Source organism: Podarcis bocagei (assembly GCF_964188305.1).
Source record: "Podarcis bocagei genome assembly, chromosome: 15".
Taxonomy (NCBI): Eukaryota; Metazoa; Chordata; class Lepidosauria; order Squamata; family Lacertidae; genus Podarcis; species Podarcis bocagei.
In genome coordinates, this window is record NC_138141.1 from 31,818,052 (window position 1) to 31,839,162 (window position 21,111).

At 45.9% G+C, this 21,111-nt stretch overlaps 1 protein-coding gene across 2 annotated transcripts; it reads right to left on the reverse strand.

The window, feature by feature from the left end:
- Positions 1-2,562: 2,562 nt before the first annotated feature.
- On the reverse strand, positions 2,563-21,111 carry ASL (argininosuccinate lyase). Of its 2 annotated transcripts, none has more exons than XM_081173100.1 (17): positions 21,005-21,111; positions 15,655-15,726; positions 12,622-12,816; positions 12,022-12,105; positions 11,344-11,400; positions 8,819-8,916; positions 8,185-8,262; positions 7,842-7,919; positions 7,376-7,428; positions 7,001-7,063; positions 6,682-6,796; positions 5,675-5,759; positions 5,320-5,379; positions 4,734-4,817; positions 4,071-4,151; positions 3,354-3,460; positions 2,563-2,814 (listed from the first exon to the last, which is right to left on the reverse strand). In XM_081173100.1, exons 2-17 carry the CDS (start codon positions 15,664-15,666, stop codon positions 2,670-2,672), a joined length of 1,395 nt encoding a protein of 464 aa, XP_081029226.1. In that variant the 5' UTR covers positions 15,667-15,726; positions 21,005-21,111; the 3' UTR covers positions 2,563-2,669. The 2 variants fall into 2 exon arrangements, with proteins under 2 accessions (XP_081029226.1, XP_081029225.1); XM_081173099.1 differs by lacking the exon at positions 21,005-21,111 and adding an exon at positions 15,922-16,031.

The following is a 21,111-nucleotide window of genomic DNA, read 5'->3' on the forward strand; positions in this document are numbered from 1 at the left end:
CGGCTGATCTCCAGCCCAGCTGACTTGTCGGGAGCCAATCCGAGTCTGTATGCTCAGGAGACGCCCACTTCCCGCCATGGGGAGGCAGAGGCAGCCATCTTGCTTGAGGGCACTGCCAGGGCTTTGCTAGAACTGTATTAAGGTTTTCATTTGTCAGAGGGAGTAAAACAGACTGAAAAAAGAGGCATTTGGATGACTTAAAATATTTATTTCCAGGAACTAAGTAGGGTCAGGGAATATCTGTGGCCTTCCTCCCTATGTTGCTGGACTCCAATTCCCATCACCACCCCGAGAAAATTAGATGATGGGAGTTGTAGTCCAGCAGCAATTAGAGATTACCAGGTTTGTTTTATTTATTGATTGTATATCCCACCCTTTTCTCCCAAGAAGCACTTGCCCCCCCCCATTTAATCCCCACAACAACCCTGTGAGGTAGGTAAGGCTGAGAAGCAGTGAGTGGTCCAAGGTCACCCAGTGAGTTTCATGTGGCTGAGTTGGGATTTGAACCCTAGTCTTCCAGGTTCTCATGCGACTCTCTAACCGCTACGCAACTTTGCCTCCCTATGGAAAGCTGACTCCACAATAAACCTGTTGATTCTTTTTTCTACTGTCGCTCAAGTTCAGTGATCAGCAGACTGCGGAGTTAAGCAGTTGTTACTTATTTATGCAAACGGTCCAAACCAGAATCAACAGCATGGATTGCAAGGTGAGGGCAAAGTCTGTGCCTTTCATGCGTTCTTTATATCAGTGTTTCCCAACCACTGTTCCGTGGCACACTAGTGTGCCGCGAGATGTTGCCTGGTGTGCCGCGAGATGTTGCCTGGAGGGAGGCGGGCGAGTCGGGCGGCGAGAGGCGGGGCGGCGGCGGCGAGGAGAGGCCGCCCAGCGCGGGGTTCTCACCGTCTGCCTGCCTGGCTGCCTGCGAGCTCGGCGGGCAGCGCCTCCATCCGCAGCGCCCGCCTCGCGGCTCTCATTCCCTGCCCCTGCCAAAGCTCACCCAGCCAAGCCGCGCTCTCCTTCCTGCCTCGCTTTGCTGCCTCCTCCCCCCCCCACCCCCAAAGCTTGGAGGTTCCCCGGCAAGGGGGAGGGGAAAAAATTGAAACTTACACCTTCGTGCGTCCCTCCCGGCGTGATGCTGCGCGCTGACGTCACGGGGCTGTAATGGTGGTGTGCCTCGAGATTTTTTTCATCAAACAAGTGTGCCTTTGCCCAAAAAAGGTTGGGAAACACTGCTTTATATTTTCCTGCTTTGTATGTGTTGTCTTTATAAAAGAAGAGAAAAGGTGGTGCTTTTCAAGAGGAGCGATACTTTGTATGTGCTTAAAGACACTCTGCATTTTTATGCTTTTATGATATTTATTTATTAACCTTTTATTGTGGCAGTACCTACACTTTGGAACTCCCTGCCTATTAAACACCAGATAATAGCATTTCCTGTACTCTTTTTGTTGACTGCTAAAAAACATTGTTAAGGCAAGCCTACCCAGATATGTAGTGTGTTGACATGTGTTTTAATCTGGTTTTTAGTTTACCACTGATTTTAATCATTAAGATTTTAAATAGCTGCTTTTAAAGTGTTTTTTTCCAGTTATTTTTTTTGTTTTATTATTGTAATCCCATCATTCCCCGGGTGGTGGTACCACCCAATTCTGCTGCAATGCTTTCCTCAGACACCCATCCATTGCAAGTGGCTTGGGGCAGAGACATCTTTTCAGCCTCTTGCTTCTATTTTCCTTTGTGAAGCCTCATTTTTTGTTCAAGGACCCTGTTATAATGAAGCTTCTGTACTAGGAAGCTGTTCAGGCCTCATTCACAAGTGCACTTTGAGAGCTAGACCACTGAGAAAACAATTAAAAACAGGACTAGTGGGGTCTTTCCGAAGGCAGGGGATACCCATTATCTTCCCCCCTTCTCTTGAACTGAAATTTTGTTAGGAATGAATGTGAAGGCCTACATTTTCCTCAGAACACCTTACACCACAGCAAGCTGCCAAATCTCTCCCCTCACATTCACTTGTGAATACAAATGTGTTTTAAACACTCGTTTAAGTTGCAGTGTGCTGCCACCCACAGCATTTCCCACCCCTCAGCTTCAAACCATAAGGACTAGCAACTTGATTTTCCAGTTTGTTATCAAAGCTTAGATTCTCAGGTGTGGGTGCTTTCCAAAATTCTCCTCAGGATTTACCCTTGGACAAAATGGCTGCCAGCAGCTACCCTCAGTGAAAACTGTACAGGAGCTAACCCGAGTTTATTTTATTCATTAAACCATGAATGTGGTTTTGAGTGTGTGTGAGATTGTACACCATACACAAATCTACCCTTCTGATAGGGCCCTCAAATTCCTGGCATGCTGACTGCTGAGAGTTAGGAGTCCGGCACAGCAAGAGGGTGTGATGGAAGGAGGATCCGGCTGCCCGCCCTTGTGGGAGAACTTGTTCAATAGAATAACAGAATTGTAGAGTTGGAAGAGGACCTTTGGGTCATCTAGTCCAACCCCCTGCAATGCAGGAAGAGTTGTAACGAAGGAGAAAGGGAAGGGGAGAAAAACCACGCAACAAAGTTTTCTCAGTGAAATCCAATACACCACTGTGTTTATTAACTCGGGATTAAACGTGATAAGCACAACCCGCAGCAAAGGGACAGTTTCCTTCCCCCACACTCAAAAGCTTAATCCTTCTGCTTCTTCAGGAGCTCCTTCAATTGCTCGATCTGGGTGCTCACGCTGCTCTTGGCCGTCCCGCCAGGGGAGGTGTACTGCTCCACGCTGCTCTGCTGGTTGAACACCTGGGAGATGTCGCCTCCCAGCATGGGGCTAGAGGGAAAGAAAATGCAGGTCAGTCGGTGGGTATTCAACAATATCCAGAGAACTAATATATGTTGGTCACACTTTCAAGTGACCAAGAGACAGTCATGCAGGGCAGAGCTGTGTCAGGGGTGATGGAACCTCAGACCAGGAAGCCAAATGTACCCATCACAGGTTTCTCTGTCCAGTTCTCTGGGCCCTCCTCCAGGCCACACATCTCTGGCCAAATGCCATACCCCTCCGAAGCCCCCAGAGTATTTTTTTTGACTGGCTGAAAGTATCCTTGAACTGGGATGGCTCTCTTTGGCCACCTAACATTCTGCCTTAGAGAGACTCTTGGAAGGAATGATTTTAACGCCGTATAAGATGCTGACGCCTTGGGTCTGCAGCCACAAGGGCTAGAAATAGCAGAGGTTGGATGCCCTTATGTCATGTATGATGCAGTTGAGGTTCCTGCATTGCACAGGGTTGGGGCTAGATGACCGCTGGGGTCCCTTCCAACTCCACGGAACTTGGTTTTCAAGTTTTGCAAAAAGGGCGACACTTACGTGATGCTCTTCAGGTCCTCTGGGGATAGATGGTTAAGAGTCACTCCTTTGGTCTCAGCTAAGTGGACCGCTTTCCCGACGGCAGTGTGGGCTTGTCTGAACGGCATCTGCAATCGCAAAAGCACACATTCAGGAGCTTTCCCTTATGTAGACCTAGCTGATCCCTGCAATCTTCAGACTGAATCTACGAAGAGTAGGAGGTTGCTGTGGCAGCTTCCCCCCTAGGACCTTAAGAGCACAAACAGAGCCTACTGGATCAGGTCAATGGTCCATTTGGTCTGAGGGGCACTGTGCAGACAAGGAGCACCCAAACACCTGTTGGGGGGGTCATCTCTTGGGAAACCAGCCCATCTTGCATCAAAAAGTGCTATCTGAAACTCGGGGTGGGTGTTCCCTGCTGAATTATGTGGTGGAATGTAATGGAAACAGATGCCCACATTTCCTGTGCAAGCAGAAATTTGCAGCGGTTTCTCCAGGAGATCATAGTTTTTGGTGGTCCTGCGGGTTGGTGCCCACCCAGGCCCAGATGCGCTGGGGAAGTCACTGGATCACAGCTCTCAAGTACAAATGCAAGTGGAATCTACCACTTTGGATCGGGAGTAACCAACATGGTGCACTGTCCCCTCCAGATGTTTTTGGGCTCCCATCATTCCTGGCAGTTGGTCCTATCTTCTAGGGGACACCATTGGGGTGGCTACCCCTGCTTTAGACACTCACCCCCTTGCGAACCAGGAGGTTGGCAAGATCCGTAGCCAGCATATCAGGGCTAAGGGCTTTCTCCATGGTTTCCTTGTTGATCTGGAAGAGAATATTTATTTCTTTTGTTGTTTTAAAATTATATACACCACTTGATTGTGAAAAGCAGCAACCTCAGAGCGGTTTATGAAGAGAACAAAACAATCAAGTTATCAGTCAAAGCAGCTCTTTAAAACATTCCAAAGATACAACTGGGAATAAGAAAACAACCCCAAAAAACAGATTAAAACATACATCCATGTTCTACGTAGGTCTCTGCTTACAAATTCCCTATTATCACATTGAACTTGTTGGTTGCTTAAAAAACACACTATACAAAATGCATTTATAACAAAAATGTATGAAATTCATTAAAAAGAAATAAAGAAAAGAAACCCAATAGCAGCAGAAACCTTTGGCAAGAGTAGTGAATGCTCCATTGCAAGACATCAGGTATAATGGATAGCCAATTTAAAATAATCAAATCCACTTTAATTGTGCAACCTGGGATTTGGTGGTATACCAAATTTTAAAAATTGTAACAGTCTGGAACCAGCCTTAGAAAGAGAGGGGGATAGAATGGGAACACTTTTGGGCTTCCTCAGCAAGTAAGGGCAAACCTTCCTAAAAAATAATAATTCTTACCTGGAGAGTAGAGATCACACCAGTGGTGACCTGAAGCACGGCACTCAGGGTGTCAATCACATCGATCACAGCCTCCTTATCTTCCTGTTTGCAGGGGAAAAAACAGACAAATGCTTTTCTCTTTTTACATGAGAAAGGTGCTGCTGAACCAGACGAGAAGGCCCACCTGGTCCTGCAAAACATCACATACCCTCCAATATTTCTTCAATGAAAATAAGGACATCCTAACGAAAAGCGGGACATTCTGGGATCAAATCAGAAACCAAGACGGCTTCTCTAAATCAGGGATGTCCCTGGAAAATAGGAACACTTGGAGGGTCTGACATAAGTCAGTTTCCCCCGGGAAGCTCATGAGCAAGGCCTTGTAGGCAATGGCCGTCCCCTGCAATTTGTCCACATTGACCCAGAGAACAGACTCAAGCCTTCTCTCAGCCTGAGTGCTGCACACATCTTGTGGCAAGAAGTTCCACAGATCCTCTGTGTTTCTTACCCTCGATCCAAGCCCCAGCTGCAACCCAGCTGCGCCAGAAGGTGGCAGTCTGTAACTGGGACCTAGGTAAAGCCATTAATGCCCCCATCCTTTTACCTGCAGGTCTTTGTTGTAGGCACTGGGGAGTCCTTTCAGTACCACGAGAAGGCCAATAGTCTGCAAAGAACGAGGAAGGAATGAGATGGGAGAGGGCATTTAATAACACTGCAAAAGTATGTGTCACAAATACATTCAGGTACGGACAAATCCACTGGATTTTTCTTTTAAAGGAAAGTTCTCAAGGGTCACCTGTATTTTATTCCTTTATCAACATACCCCCAATGGTCATCTAGTCCAACCCCCTGTAATGGTCATGTAGTCCAATTGTCCAACCCACTGCAATGCAGGAATCACAACTAATATTTTCGAGGCTTTGTCACTGACTGAACTGAAACCAAGCCTGGGCACTCACCCTTCCGATCACACGGCCAGTCTTGCTACGGATCAGTTCGAGGCTGTCCGGATTCTTCTTCTGAGGCATCAGGCTGCTCCCGGTGCTTTGAAAAAACAAAACAGAATATGTCACACTTAGAGCAAAGCAAGATCTGGGTTCAACCTCTCAGGCCGCAGCAGTACTTTTCAGCCTCTCTGTGAGTGGGAGAAAAACAACTTCTCTATATTTGCTCTGCTTGAAATTGCAGAGGATTCTGGAACAGGCCCCATTAGGGGCAGTGGTAGGCACAAGACTATGAGCCACAGATCTCATTGTTTGAGTAAAATAAAAATGAATTTGGGGGAAATTGAACTGAAGCTGGGTTGAGCTGAATTACTACCTGGCGTATTCATTTGGGAAGGGGAACAAATTAAAAGTTTGCATTACCTTGAGATGATACCTTGGTGATAATATAAGGGGAACTGAAATTATTTGGAGCAAGATCCATGTGGAAATTGAATGGAAGGGAAACTGCTGCGGAGTGCAAATTAATGGAAGAATTTATCTGAGACGATTTGGGTGGGGGCTTAAGTTTTCTTTTCACTCCTGTGACTTTAAGTTCTATGTTTGCTTATATTAGCATATGCAGATTTGTGCCCTAGTCCCAAATCTTTTAAGTATGTCAATACCTCTGTGCCTTACAGTGCACAGTCAGACCACAAGCTGCAGTTCATTAATTGTGCCATGTGGACTAGGAGCATGACCCCAGGAATATCCAGTGTAGTGGAGGAGGAAGCTGTCATCTTTGCGAGGGGGTGTCTTTTAATCCCCTATCAGCCATCTCATTCAGAAATTCCTGTTAAGTGAGCAAGGAAAACAGAGATCCCCAAATGCCTAGCTTAAAAGCCATTGGACGTAGAATCATAGATTTGCAAGGGACCCCTGCAATGCTAAATATTCTCTGAAAAGGTGGCCCTTCCACCTCTGTTTGGGCAAGACTGCCGGAGGAATCCCCGGAACAGGGTTAAGAAATTCCAAAGTGTTACCAGAATGCATCGGAGAGAGTGATGAATCCGAACTCCTTTGTGGCAAAGAGAATCAGGTCTTCGGCTAATTTGCTCAGGTGGATCATGAGCAGAGAAGAAGTGGAAAGGAACTCCACTGGAGGGAAAAAAATGAGGGGAAAAGAAATCTCATTGGTTGCCCTCAAACAGGGAACAAGAATAGAGTCCATCAGGCTGTCCTGTTTTAACTAGCTCACTCTTATTGCAAAGCCTTCAAGGTTCTAGTCCTCTGCAAACCTACCGCCTGCAACCGATTCCAAATATTCGGAACTCTGCCCTGACACAAAAACAGCACACTTACCCGCAAAGTCACGGTCGCTCACGGCATCAATGCTGTTGATGCTGATGGATGCCATCTCGAGTTCTAGAATGAAAAAAGACAGACAAAAAGAGACACGTCAAGGAAATTTGAGCAAAAGAGTAACAAAGTCAGATTGATTCACTTTGCACACAGATGTTGCCACAAGCGAAGAGTAGATTAATGGGGTAAGAGAGAGAAAGAGAGAAAGAAAGTGAATGTATTGTTGTGTGAGAGGGGGGAAAGAGAAAACACCTCCGACCAATTCAGCCTAAAATCTAGGCTCCTTTATTTTTGGCAGTCTGTAAATGAACTCCCTCACCTCCTGGAAGAATGGTTTTGCTCTGTTTCATTTGGAAGGAAAAATGCACCACTCACCTTTACGGATAAGTTCACGGTCCAGGCCAAGAGGGTTGCCAGCCAGAGCACCACTGCAATAAAAAAAATGAAATAAAATAAATGGAGAGAAGAGGTAGAAAGAATCCCTCCTCCCCAAACAGGATCCTCTTCTAACCTCCCGTTCAGAGGAAGGGCAGCAAGGGCTGAAGCCAACTAGCAGGGGAGGCCCACATTGCCCAGCCAAGATCCTTTGCAACACTGCAGGGAGGTTGTACATGGGGTGGGAGCCATGGAATTGAGAAAACACTTCCCTCCTTTCCCTATACATACTAACAGTTTGCTGTCAGCAGTTACAGGATATATCGGTCCATTACATTACAATTATTCTTAAAATCCAAAGGAGACAGGTGTACACGCAACATCCTCAAGATTCACAGGTGATGATGAGCTACTGGTCTTAGCTGGCCCAGGTGTAACTAACACCAGAAGGAGATTCAGTTTTTACCTTCCCAAAGGCAGGACGTCGATCCTCTTCTTCACCTCCGAGAGACGCTCGGAATCCCTGGTCAAAGCCACGGCATGGCTGTTGGAAGTCAAGAGGAAGAGACTTGAAGAGGAGGAAGCAAACCCACGTCTCTGAAAATAGGTGCCTGCCCTCCCGCCCGCCAGGGCCAAGGAATTTTACTTCTTGCATCTGGAGCCTCCTGGATCATAGAAAGCAGATTTTGGTGACCTAGCACTCTGCACATGCTCAGACTATCTCTCCCTTCCAGGTTGAAAGCTGCTGCAGGATCGATTGGGGCAACTTACTAGAAGGAACTCTGGAAGGTGGGGAAGGCATCCGTTACCTTAATAAGAGATGGCTCCATCTGATTGGCTGAGCCCTCTGCAGGTGGGTGTAACCAGGAAGGATCACTTCAATTTCACTGCAAAGAAACACAGGAGACCATCAAGTTACAAAATCACATTTCACTGACTGGACCAAGTTTGTTGCCTACTGCACAAAGAGTTGCAGTGTTGTCTCCACCCATTCTTGGCCTCTGGCCTTGCCCTTTTCTGACACATGGCTCACAGATGGTTGCCCAAGAATGTAGTCCTCACACTGGGGAAAAGGAAAAGATTCCCTCCTCCAGCTTAGGGCTTCAGAAAGCCAATACCAGCCATTAAAGTTGTCCCCAGAAATGAACTGGCAGCCAGAGTGACTAGTCCAAGAAGAGGGGACAGTGTGGTTTAGTGGTTAGAGTGTTGGACTAGGGCAGACCAGGGTTCAAATCCACCACTCGGCTCACTGGGCAACCTTGGGCCAGGCACTGCCTCTCTCAGCCTAGCCTACCTTGTAGGGCTGTTATCGGGAATTAAATGGGGAAGCACCATGCATACCACCTTGAGCTCCTTGGAGGAAAAGGATGGGATATAAATGCAATAAAATATATATAAGTAAAATGTGGCGGAGGGGCAGGGAGAAAATAAAGAGAATCTTACGCAGAAGCACGCTCCACCAGGGTGCGGATGAGCTGCTGCAGGTGGCCGGAAAGCACTGTGATAGAGCTCTTCATCAACAACCTCAGGTCGGTCACCACCTGGAAGAAAAGCCGCAAAGCATCTCACTGCTCAGGCCTCACGAAAGAAAGACCAACAATTCCACCTGGAGATGCTGATCTGGCCCCTTTCACAGAGGATGCTGAAGAAGGTCATTTGGGATCCGTTTAGCTGGTCAAGGATACCGTTCCAAAGGCACACACCACATGTCATAGTGGCTGGGCAGTTGCTAAGATTGGGGGGTTCACACTGAAAAAGAGCCCTGCCCTGTGGCCCCTGGCTTGCTCACTTGCCTCTTTTCCTGATGGGCATGCCAACCACAAGTGGCAAGGAAGAAGAGCATTGGAGGGTGTTTTGTCTAAGCCCTTCTACCCAAGAAACCAGCAGAAGGTCCTGATGGCATCCAAGAAAACCGTTTTGGAATCCATATAGCATTCGATTGCTTGGAGTGGACATCCTTTACCCTGGCCTCAAAGATGTCCATTATTGGAACACAGCCGTTACTTCTGAGAAACATGTTGTTCTCTTCTACTGGGTTGGAGGGTGGGGAGGATGGGAGTGAAGGCCTCCTAGTTTCAGATGGGGGGGGCGTTCCCAGCCCTATCCAGAGACACCATTGGGGATCAAACCCGGGACCTTGTTCAAAGCAGGTGCTCTGTCACTGAGCTATGGCTCTCACTGCTGCTGCTGAGAGTGCAGAGCTAGGTCTCATGGGTTTGACTTAAAGGAGAGTAGAATTTTGTTCCATTGGAAGATGGCTTCTACAGAACCTATTGGTCCATCTAGCTCAATGCCGGCTCCATTCACTTGCAGCAGCTCTCTAGTTTGCAAACGAACAATCTGGGAGCAAAGTGTTGCTCTCCCACTGAGCTATGACCCTTACCTGTCTTGCACACATATGTTCACACACTTTAATAATAATGCAACGATGAATTCATTAAAACACATTTCTATTTCCTACAGCTTGGGAACATTTCTTCCCCCGTTCAGTGACATTCTGGGCAAACATTTTCCTGCACCTCGGTGGCCAGTTGGGTAAGACCACATCCCTGGTCTGCCCCTGCTTCCATCCCCCAACTCCTTTGCCTCTGCTGTGGGTTAAAAATCGCTCGTTTAATAATGTATTACTATTACTAATTTTTAAAAATGAAGGTAGTGAGTCATGGAAACTTGTCTGCAAAAGCAGATTTTTCCACTGAGGGTCTCCTGATAAGAACCTGGGTGCCTTGGTCCTATACACACTTACCTGGGAGTAAGCCCTATTAAACTTAGTTGGAATTACTTCCAAGTAACCATGTATGGAATTGCTCAGCTGGAGGCCAGTTAGCTCCCTACAAGGCCTGAAGGACCAGTATCTGGCTGTGGGGAATGCAGGAATCAAGATACAAGATATATTTGGCACAGTTAAGGTACCGCTTCATTGCTGAGTGAACTGGAGGCGGCCATCCAGTGTGAGAATAAGCAGGACTTGAACCCATGGCCTTCAGAGATGCTGACAAGCTCCTTAACCACCAGGCCACTTTGCCTCTCAACTGCAACAGCTCTGGGCTAGAGGAGGAAAAGAGGGCTTTGGAGGAATCAGCTATGGAAAGGGGCCACCTTGAAAGAGCAAACAGACTCCGAATTTTACACAAGCAACTGGTCCCCAAGACCAAGAACATATTTTTAATAATAATAAAGAAGAGACAGAAAGCTCAGTAGCTATGAATGAATAGCTCGTTGTACTCGGTTCAAAGTGTTGGGTACCAGAGCTGTTGGGCTAGGGAGAAAAACAAAGGCAGCTGAGATGGAGATACAGTGGTAACTCAAAGCACATTTGAGTTATAATGTGTGCTGTTCTGGTCGCCTCATCCCAAAAAGGATATTGGAAAAGGTTCAGAAAAGGGCAACCCTAATGATCAAGGGGATGCAGTGACTCTACAGCGCCACCCGCTCCCTCTGATGCTTGACTAAATGGGCCATTGACCCGATTCTCTTATTTATGTTGTTACGACCTCAGCAAGGAGGAAGGGCCCACCATTCCCACCCCAGTGGAGTTTGCAGAAGAGGAGCCGGAAAGCTGATCTCATGCAAATAGATTCAGAGCACGATGGTGCAACTCCCGAGTTCAGAAATGTGGGATTACTGGCTGTTTATCCTCTGTATCAGAAAATCCCTAAACCTTGCACAATCTGACTTCGGCTGGACACAGGAAGGGGCAAAGGGCAATGGCTTAAATCAGGGTGTCTACAAGAATCCCTCCTCATTTCCCCACCATCTTGTGAGATTTTTTTGGAAGTGTGACTTATCTGGAAAGCTTCAAGGACTAGAAACTTGACGTTATATTTTAAAACAGAGTAGCTTTTTCAGAACGCCCCCTTCATCAATACCATCTGCTACTACATTTACATAGGAAACAGGGCAGAGAGAGAGAGAAACGGGTAGAATAGCTAAAACTGCTAATAAGCCATCCACTCTTGTTTTCCTACTTGATCGTTTCTGCTTCTTCCAGTGTGAAGCTTGCCAGCCACATCACCAATCAGCTCCTGGAAAAAAAGGAGTCATCGTCATTGTCAGTCCAATGCTTTGGAGGAAGTAGATCTTGAAAACAGTTATTCATTGGCTACGTTTGCATGTAATGCTAAGCCGTGGTTTGTCTGAACCAATGGTTTGCCGAATGAACCATGCTTGTCTCCCCAACAAGTAAACAAACCATGGTTTATTACTTTAAAGCTGGGGTCCTTGATGTGGTGCTTGCAGGCTCCTCAGACAGCCCCCTTGGCACCCACTTGGCCCCATGTCCATCCCTTTTTTATTTTCATAATTTGAGGTGATTTATTTATTTATTTTTGCTTGGGGATGGTTCTGTGAGGTTTGCTTGTTTGGGGAGGTAGGGCTCTGTGGATCTAAAAGCTTGGGTTTGTTTTCGACCTGCTTGTGCTTTCGGCCTCTATGATCCTGCTGTCCTATAGTTATCCAACCGTGTTTGTAGCCCAAAAGGGCCATTAGGACACTGAAAATTAGGGTATGGATCTCTTTTGGTGGACAAACAGGAGGTAAGGGGAAGCTTGCTTCTTCCTGAAATGGACATAGCCAAAAATCCCTTAGAGTCTACAGTCCCCAGAAGAAAAAAGCCACAGAACGTAGATTGAACAGGTGCACCAAACCTTGAGCCTGCGTTCAATGGTAGTGTGGATGTCCTCATCAGTTTTGGTGATCACCAAAGTGCCCTTGGAAATCTCCTCAGAAATCTACAAATACAGCAGGAAAAGGGCTGGTTAGTAATTAACAAGGCGGTCTTTGCTGCTTGTGTTTGTGGCGGGATGAGTTAGAGAGTCATTCATGCATTTAACAGCTGAGTCCAAGAAACTGTGTTTAGGAGCCCTGCTTCTTTCCAGGAGAAAGTCAAAAAGAGCCAGCATGCACTTAGGGGTGTCAGCATATTGGGAAGTGGATGACATCACCCACCACAGAAATATTTTTGGCTCTGGGGTGCTTTTATAAAAGGAACTGTACACTGGATAAGGAGAAGTTGATTCTTCTTTCTAACAAGGAATCCCAGACTGATGTGATGGGGGGACACAAATTGCATGCTCTTGAAGTAGAGATTTTCTAACCTGTTCTTGGCAAGGAAAGAGGGGAAACAAACCCACACAGGCCCCAGTTCTTAAATTCTAATGTTCCCTACTCAAGATGAAACAGTCACCGTCTCCCAAAGCACCCTTTCTAGATCTTGTAAGCTTGCTTTGAAGTTCCCGGATCAATACCTTCTCAAGCCCACCGATGATCTTCTCCACTTCGGCTTTGGATAAGATCCCAGCTTTCTCCAGAGCCTTGGCATAAGCTATACTTGAGCGGACGTCAACTTCCGCCAAGCGATGGTCTACCTCTATCGAAGAGTTGAGCTTCTCCATGATGGGATCAAGACTCCCCGTCAGCCTTCCTCCGTAAAGTTTATCACCCTGGGGAAAGAAGGAAGATGCCTTGCGCAGGTTAGCAAGTATGAGAAATTAAGAAGGAATGTAGGAAATAACTCTAGCTAAGTATTGTTCACATGGACTGGATCTCCAGGGTTTCAGACAGGGAGCATCTCCTAGCCCTATCTGGGAATGCAACTGGGGACTGAGCCTTCCTTGGAGGTTTGTTTTAGCAGAGCTTGGGTGACAAATCTACCATGTATGATTCAGTCAAGATTCCTGCGTTGCAGTGGGTTGGACTAGATGACCCTCGGGGTCCCTTCCAACTCTACAGTTCTATGATTCTAAGCTGGCTTGTACTTCATTACTCTGTTGGTCCATCTAGCACTGACTGGTAGTGGCTCTCTGGGGTTTCAGGCAGGGCACGTTCCCAGCCCTACCAGGGTTGAACCTGAGACCCCCCCAAGCGGCAGAGCTCCCCTCAAATGTTGAAGTCTGATTCTGAAATCATATGACCCACAGGTCTACCTCTGGAGCTCACCGCCTCTCCCTCCCCCCCCCAGCCAACTTTTTGGTGAATCCAGCACATATAGCTTATTATTGATCTTCAGCAGAACACTCAGTGGATCACAATCTGCTTCTGTCAGCACAGGATTCCGTTGCTGCAACTGCTCCCGTTGCCTCAAAACAAATAGGAGGGCAACATGTGACTGCTCTGCCTCTTCAGGAGCCAAAGGTCAGCCGGCCAGGAAATATCATTTCAGGGTCAAGCCACATTGAAGCCTGCATTCAGCACTTTAAAAAGTAAAAATGCTTCTTTTTCCTGGGCAATGCCAGTAATGGAGGTTAGCATTGAGAAGCATCACTTGCAAATACCCTTTTTTTGCAAGAGACAGCGAGTCTTGTTAGGGGAGGATTTGCTTTCAAAAGGAAGGGTCTCTTAACGCAGGACTGAGTCAGACCTGCCGGTCCATCCCAGCCCTACTGCATGCAAAGAAGATGCTCTGCCACAGAGCCACAGCCTTTGCCCTGAAAATAAAGTTAAGATTCTGGTCCTCATGGTTTTGAATCAAAGAACCCAGGAAGCTGCCTTACGCTGAGATGCACCGCAGGTCCATCTAACTCAGAATTGTGTGCACTGACTGGCAGTCGCACTCCAGAGGTTTTGGCAGGGAGTCTCTCCCAGCCCTACCTAAAGATGTTATCTGGGAGTGAACCTGGGAGGTTCTGCACACCAAACTGATGCACTGAGCTGCTTGCCCTCTGCCCTATGGAGGTTTTCAAACAGAGGATGGGCTGCCACCTGTCAGGGATTATCTAGCTGTGGTTCCTATGTTGTAGGGAGTTGGACTAGATGACCCTTGGGGTCCCTTCCAACTCTACAGCTCTAGGAATCAGTATAGATCCTTCCAATACAGCATGTGCAAGTCAGACTGTGGGTCCACCTTGCCCAAGAGTGTCTGACTTGACCAGGAAACGGCCTTCAGCCATGTGAGCTTCTTTGAAACGGACGTGCCAGGGAGGGCGTCAGACTCCCCAGGAGCCTTCTGTATGCAGTGCAGGTGCACCACCACAAAGCCCGGCCCCTTCCAATCTCTCCCCAACCCCTGGGCCTTCCAGCATTGCAAACCCCTCACATCCCCACCCTAAATTCATTCGCCTCTTGAACATAAGAACCACCTGCTAGATCAGGCCAATGGCCCATCTAGTCCAGCATCCAGTTCTCACAGTGACCCCACCCAGATGCCTGTGGGAAACCCCTAAGCAGGGATGTGATCACAAGAGCATCTCTCCCTTCCTGTGGTTTCCAGCAACTGGTTTCCAGAAGCATCGCTGCCTCCAGCTTTGAAGGCAGAGCGCATCCATGATGGTTCCTAGCCACTGATAACCTTCACCTCCGTGAATTTGTCCTATCCTCTTTTAAAGGCATCTAGGTTTATCGCCATCCCTGCCTCCTGTGGGAGGGAGTTCCATAGTTTAACTATATGCCCTGTAGAGAAGAACTTCCTTCTGTGTGTCCTGAAATCTGCCAACATTTAGCTGATGACACACTATAAATAAGAAGGTTCTATGATTCAATCCTACAACGGGTCAAAAAAAAAAAAGAAACTTAGATACCCAGCAATAGCTGTTGTCTGAAAACTCAGGCACCAGATGTCTAGAATCTAAGAGCTATAAATGAAACCATAAGAATAGCCCTCTTGGGGCTGTTTAGCTCAGTACTCTGCCTCCAACACAGGGTAGTTCAATGGACTCACATATATGCATGGTTTAACAGCCAGGCCCTTGTTCACTAACAGCAGTGAGAGGTACGCTTCCTCTAACCATGGAGGGTGTACGAGTCTCATCTAACCATGCTAACAACCCCAATAAAGGGGCACCCATATGTCTGCTCTGCAGCAATGGAATACACCATATATTTTATTTATTCACATCCTACTCTCCAGCCCTGGAAAAAATGCTCATCGAGAGGCTTACAAATTTCAGTAATAAAACAACTCCTGATCTCGGGCTTAAATTGTAAAGCACATCACACAAAAGGAAAAGGGTTTCGGAGGGAGGAGGAAAACAGCAAACCCAGAAACTGGTTCTTAGCATGTAAGACCCTTCAGCAGCTCTTGGGTGACAGTGAATTCCACCATCCCAAAAAATCCTTATCCCATGCTGCAACCATGCCCTCTCCAGCATGCAAGCTACTGTCAGTGCCATCAAAACGGAAAATGAATCACAGAAATAACTACAAACCCTAATTTTGCTCAAACTTATTTCTGATGTGAAGCCTCCGCAATGACAAACCTTATTGTGAAAAAGGACAGGGATGGAAGGTGGGGTTTGGGGGGGGTACGGGGGGGGGAGGTGAACTTCCAAAAACTCCCAGCTCACCTCGGATGCCATGTCTGGCGATGTTTCCTCCTTCTCCAATTTGGCTTAGAAAGAAAGCAAGCTTTGCAAAATCTGGAAGAGAGCCAGAGATTGGGGGTGGTTTGACACTTGCATAAGAAGCCCGCCCCTCTACCATCACAGACAGACAGACAGACAGACAGACAGACAGAGCGAGACAGAGATGCGGTGCATCCTTTCCCCTCTTTGCAAGGCTACTGGAGAGACCGCCAGGGAGCGCCCCGCAGCTGCTTCCCACGATGGGCTCACCTGCTGCGCCTCTGAAGCACCAACCAGCCGATCTGTGCTGTTCCAAGCCGCCCAGGGCTCCCCTTTTCAAGCGGCAGTCTCCAGCAAGCCGCGCCCCCTGGGCGGGGCTTACTGGCAGAACGGATAGCTGGCCCCGCCCACCGACCCTCTGGCTTTACCCCAACGCTTTTGGAAGGGCTGCTCTCAAATCTGTATTCCTAATAGCTCGAAGTGATTAAACTCATCAAGAGATATCAAACTCGCTCTTGTTACAGAGTTTCGGTTTTTTACCGACTCCAAATCTTAGGAAATAACTTAACAAGTTATGTGTGTGGCGGGGAGAGGGAAGTATTATATTATAGCTAGATTATGATGATCCCTCCCCATCTATCTATCTATCTATCTATCTATCTATCTATCTATCTATCTATCTATCTATCATCTATCTATCTATCTATCTATCTATCTATCTATCTATCTATCTATCTATCTATCATCTATCTATCTATCATCGCATTTATCTCCCACCTTTTTGTCTAAGAAGCCCAGGAGGGCTTAGAAAAGTCAGCACACAGCCTTGATTAAACATGTTGGTTGTAGGATGCTGATATGTGTTTTGATCTGTTTTTAGCTTATTGCTGGTTCATTAAAAAAAACTTATTATTCGGATGTTTTAGATTAGCTGCCTTTGACTGGTTTTACTGATCACGTTATGGTTTTGTTCTTTTTGTCGCCCTTCCCCTTTTGCATCAAATATTCCAAAATTAGAGGCGTTGTGTTTGTGCAAGGCTTTTGCCATCTAAGATCCAAGAGGCAAAGAATGAAGTGCGTCAAAGAATATCACATTCCTGCTTTTATCATTTCTTATTTTGTTATAAGGTAAAGGTACCCCTGACCATTAGGTCCAGTCGTGACCAACTCTGGGGTTGCGGAGCTCATCTCGCTCTAGGGGCCAAGGGAGCCGGCGTTTGTCCGCAGACAGCTTCCGGGTGGTGATTTTAAGTTGCTACTCCTGCATTCCAACAGCGGTTGACAAATCAGATCAAGAAAATGGTTTCAAAAGCAACCCTGTCCATCATGTCCAAATTCCTTTCATATGTATCAATCTCTTCCTTCTCGTACCATGTAATAACCTATGCTGTTTAATGGGTTTCCCCCCTTTATTAATGACACAAATCAGATAAGGTTAAGCACTTTAGCTTACTTATCTAAATAGGAGATGTTATCCACCCCTGCCACCGCTGTCTGGAAATCTCACTTTTGGGTTGCTGTTGTGATGAGAAATGCAGTCTGCACTGGCTCAGGGAAGCAAAGTAACATAGGAAGCTTAATACTGTATTTATTTGTTGGTTATTTATTAAATTTGTATACCGCAGTTTGCAACATGAAAATACAAAATGAGAACGCAAAATATATAATAAAAACAAGACCCAACCCCCCCGACAAACCAACAACTTCCCTCCCATAAGCCTCCTTATGCTAAAACCAGGGGGTAAGTCCCCCAACCCTCTTGGGCCCATGTGGAAATCTGAGCAGTTAAGGCACCACAAAATACCCATTTCACAGAAGGAAAAATGGGTGATGTTCAGAAACTACTACCCACAACACAAATCAAACCAGCATGGGTGTAGTGGTTAGAGTGTTGGACTAGGGCCCAGGAGATGAGTTCAAATCTCCACTCCATCATGAAGCTAACTGGGTGTCTTTGGGACTGTCACCTTCTCTCAGCCTTACCTGCTTCACAGGGTTATTGTGAGGATAAAATGGAGAGTAAGAGGGTGAGAACGGTGTATTCCACCATGAGCTGATGGGAGTTGTAGTCCTAAATTTCTGAAGGGCAGCAGGATGGTAAAGGCTGACCTAAAGGAACAACTGAAGCTGTGTGTCCCATTAGCCGATTGCAAAAAATCTAAATCCATATGAAACATTTTTCTTTGATATGCAGATTATTATTTCCCCTGAAGGTACTGAAGATGCTGATTTCTGCCTCCCTTTCCTCCGTTGTTGTGTTTTCCCCTATGTCATTTTGTTTATTGTAACCTCCTTGGGGCAAGGACCTGCCTTCTTGTCCCTTGCAAAGTGCCAGGCACATTGACAAATAGACCACAAGCCATTATACTGAAAAAAAATTCAGTGTAATTGAATCAAAAATGGTTGGGGCAACGTCTTGTGTCTTTAAGAGTACGCATAATTGTTTTAAAGTAGTTTTTAATGTTGTATTTTGCATTGCTGTCACCCACTCTGGGACTTTCTGGTGAAGAACACGTAAGAAATATAATAATAATAATTGTAATTTTATTATTATTCCTAGATTTGTGTGTGGTATACTGTAGTGAGTAGTGTCGAACTGGGACCTGGGAGAGACAAGGGTCCAAATAAAATTTGCTGGATGTGACCTTGGAGGCCAGTCACTGACTTTCAGCCTAATCTACCTTGCAAGGTTGTTGCAGGGATGAAATTGGAGGGGTAGAGGGCATTGTAAGTCAACTTGAGCTCCTTGGTGAAAAAGGTAGGATATAAATGCAACAAACCAACAAATAAATAATAAACATCTGGGTCCTCATAATATAAAACTTTTATTTCATTATTCTTAGATTTATGTGTACAAATAAAATAAAAGTTCCTTTTAAACTATTTTAAAACTGAATAGTATAGCAATGATTCTTCATTCTTTAAGAAGCAATTATGTTTAATGAATGCGGGGTGCTAAAATGAGCTTTTTTAAAAAAGTACGTTCAGCATTGCAAGAAAGATTCTGTATACATCCTGAAAGTGCTGGTGAAATGCTTGATCAGCTGAACTTGTATGTAGAGGTGTTGACATTTTTGTTTTTTTAAAACCAGTTGTTTTAATGAATAGGGAATGTTTGTGCATGTTTCCTTTTTTTATAAAAAAGAAAGAAACAGAAAGAAAAGGAAAGGATAGGGGAGAGAAAAAAGACACTTTGGTGTCATCAGCGAAATGCTGAGCGTAGTAAACATCTTTCATGACAAAGAATACAAATACTCACAATAGCTGGCGCTGGGCCTCTCTGCTTTCAATAGTTAATACCGACATGCACACAAGTGACCCTGGGCCCCCCTGCCATCTCACTCAGAACGCTGCACCGAAACGTTGCTATGCTGAGCACACTTTTTTGGGGAGGAAAAAGGGGACAAAGTGCCTTTGTTCTCTCTGTGTTGTCTAGCAACATGGCTGGGCCAGGGACCAGCAAGAAAGCTCTGTGTGTGTATATATGTTTCTCTTTTGCTAACCAGAGGGTGCTTTCATGCAGCCACTTATCGTAGCTGCTGTTTTTATTTCATAGAATAATAGAACTGTAGAGTTGGATGGGGCCACCAAAGTCATCTAGTCCAACCCCCTGCAATACAGGGATCTTTTGCCCAATGTGGGGCTCGAGCCTGTGACCATGAGGTCAAGAGTCTCTCACTATCTACTAACTGAGCTATCCCCGCTCTGATGTTATTAAGGGACAGATACAATAGAGTTCAAAGCTATAGATTTCGGCTCTCATGCTCTACTGGCTGAGCTATACCATACGGACTTAGCTGTTGCCAAAAACTTACACACTGCTCAATTGTAGCAGAAAAACCTTGAAGCGGTTTACAAAGAGAATAAAACAATTAAATTATCAGTAAAAACAAGCATGGCCAACAGCCAGGGATTGTAGAAGTTGTGGATCTGCATTATCTGGTGGGGAAAAGTTTTTCCACACCCAAGTAAAAGGGGAAACAATTTCTGTAGCTGGACTGTGTAAGAACGTAAGAAGCGCTTGCAGGATCTGGACTGCGGTCCCACGCCAAATGCACATTTTGTTTGTTTATTTAATATCCCACCTTTCTTCCAAGGAGCTCAAGGTAGCGTACAGGGCTCTCCCAAAGGGCTGACTTTGGAATGTGATCAGAAACTTTGACTGGCTCAAAGAGCTGCAGCCAAACTGTTTGCAGGGGCTGGTTATAGAGAAGCAGATGACTCCTTTGCTACAAGAGCTCCACTGTTTCCAGGCACAATTCAAAGTGCTGGTTGTGACCTATAAAGCCCCATGTGGCTTAAGTCCAAGCTATCTGAAAGATGGTATTCCCTCACTTGCCCAGGCTCTGAGATCTTCAGGGGAGGTCCTTCTCTTGGTGAAGAAATTCAAGCACATCGCTTCCCCAAAGGATCCTGGGAACTGTACTTTCTCCCCCCCACAGAGCCACAATTCCCAGAACCCTTTGCAAACTACTGTTCCCAGGACTCTTAGAAGGGATCCTTAGGGTCATCTAGCCCAGCTCACTGCAATGCAGGAATCTCAACACACAGTCCTCCATCCAATTTGAAACCATACTGGACCCTGCTTAGCTTTGCAAATGTGCTAGCATTTTTATTGCTGCACCACATAAGGGGAAGTGGCACACATTCTAAACGTGCCTTGGCTATGCTCTAAAACGCATGGTGTGGTTTACTAGGGATAACCTCACAGGTTGTTAATGAGTTTTAGTATCTGCGAATTGCTTTGAGTCATTTTCAGTGGATAAAGTGACAACCATAATAATAATAACAATAATAGATTCAGGTAGGTAGCTGTGTTGGTCTGAAGCAGTAAAAAAAAAAAAAAAAATGTCCAGTAGCATCTTATAGACCAACTAAGTTTGTTCTGGTATAAACTTAGTTGGTCTATAAGGTGCTATCAGACAATTATTTATTTTTTTATTTCCCCCCCATAATAATAATAATAATAATAATAATAATAATACACTTGATCTTAGCCAAAAGGCCAAGAAGTGATGTTGATTATGATAATAAAAAATGGGGTAGTAGCAGTGGTGGAAATACGATGTGTACCTGCTATAAGGTGGCTGCTGGTTCGATTCCTTTCTATGGTAAAGTTATTTTACACTGTAAAAAGTACTCTTAAAGTGACATAATAAGATTAAGAATGGTGCTACGAGAGAGACGTGGGTTCGATTTCTTTCTATGCTAGAGGTTATTTTAATTTACACTATAAAAAGTATTCTTAAAGCGACCTAATAATAACAATGAGGATGGTGCTGCGAGACTGACGCGAGTTCGATTCCTTCCCGGGGCAGAAGTCATACTCCAGCGTGAAAGGTATTACTGATACCTTCATATACTATTTCCTCCCTTTCCTACGGAAAGAGCCGTCCGCCCTGAACTCCCTCGAGGAAGGCGGGAGGAGGCCGCCGAGATCCCCGCTCCGACCGGGCCGCC

Coding starts and splice junctions, on each gene's coding strand:
- ASL (XM_081173100.1), bottom strand. Junction 8,263..8,818: donor CTGGTGGAGCGTGCTTCTGC/GTAAGATTCTCT, acceptor GTTTCTTTGCAG/TGAAATTGAAGTGATCCTTC. Junction 7,064..7,375: donor CCGTGAACTTATCCGTAAAG/GTGAGTGGTGCA, acceptor TTTTCATTCTAG/AACTCGAGATGGCATCCATC.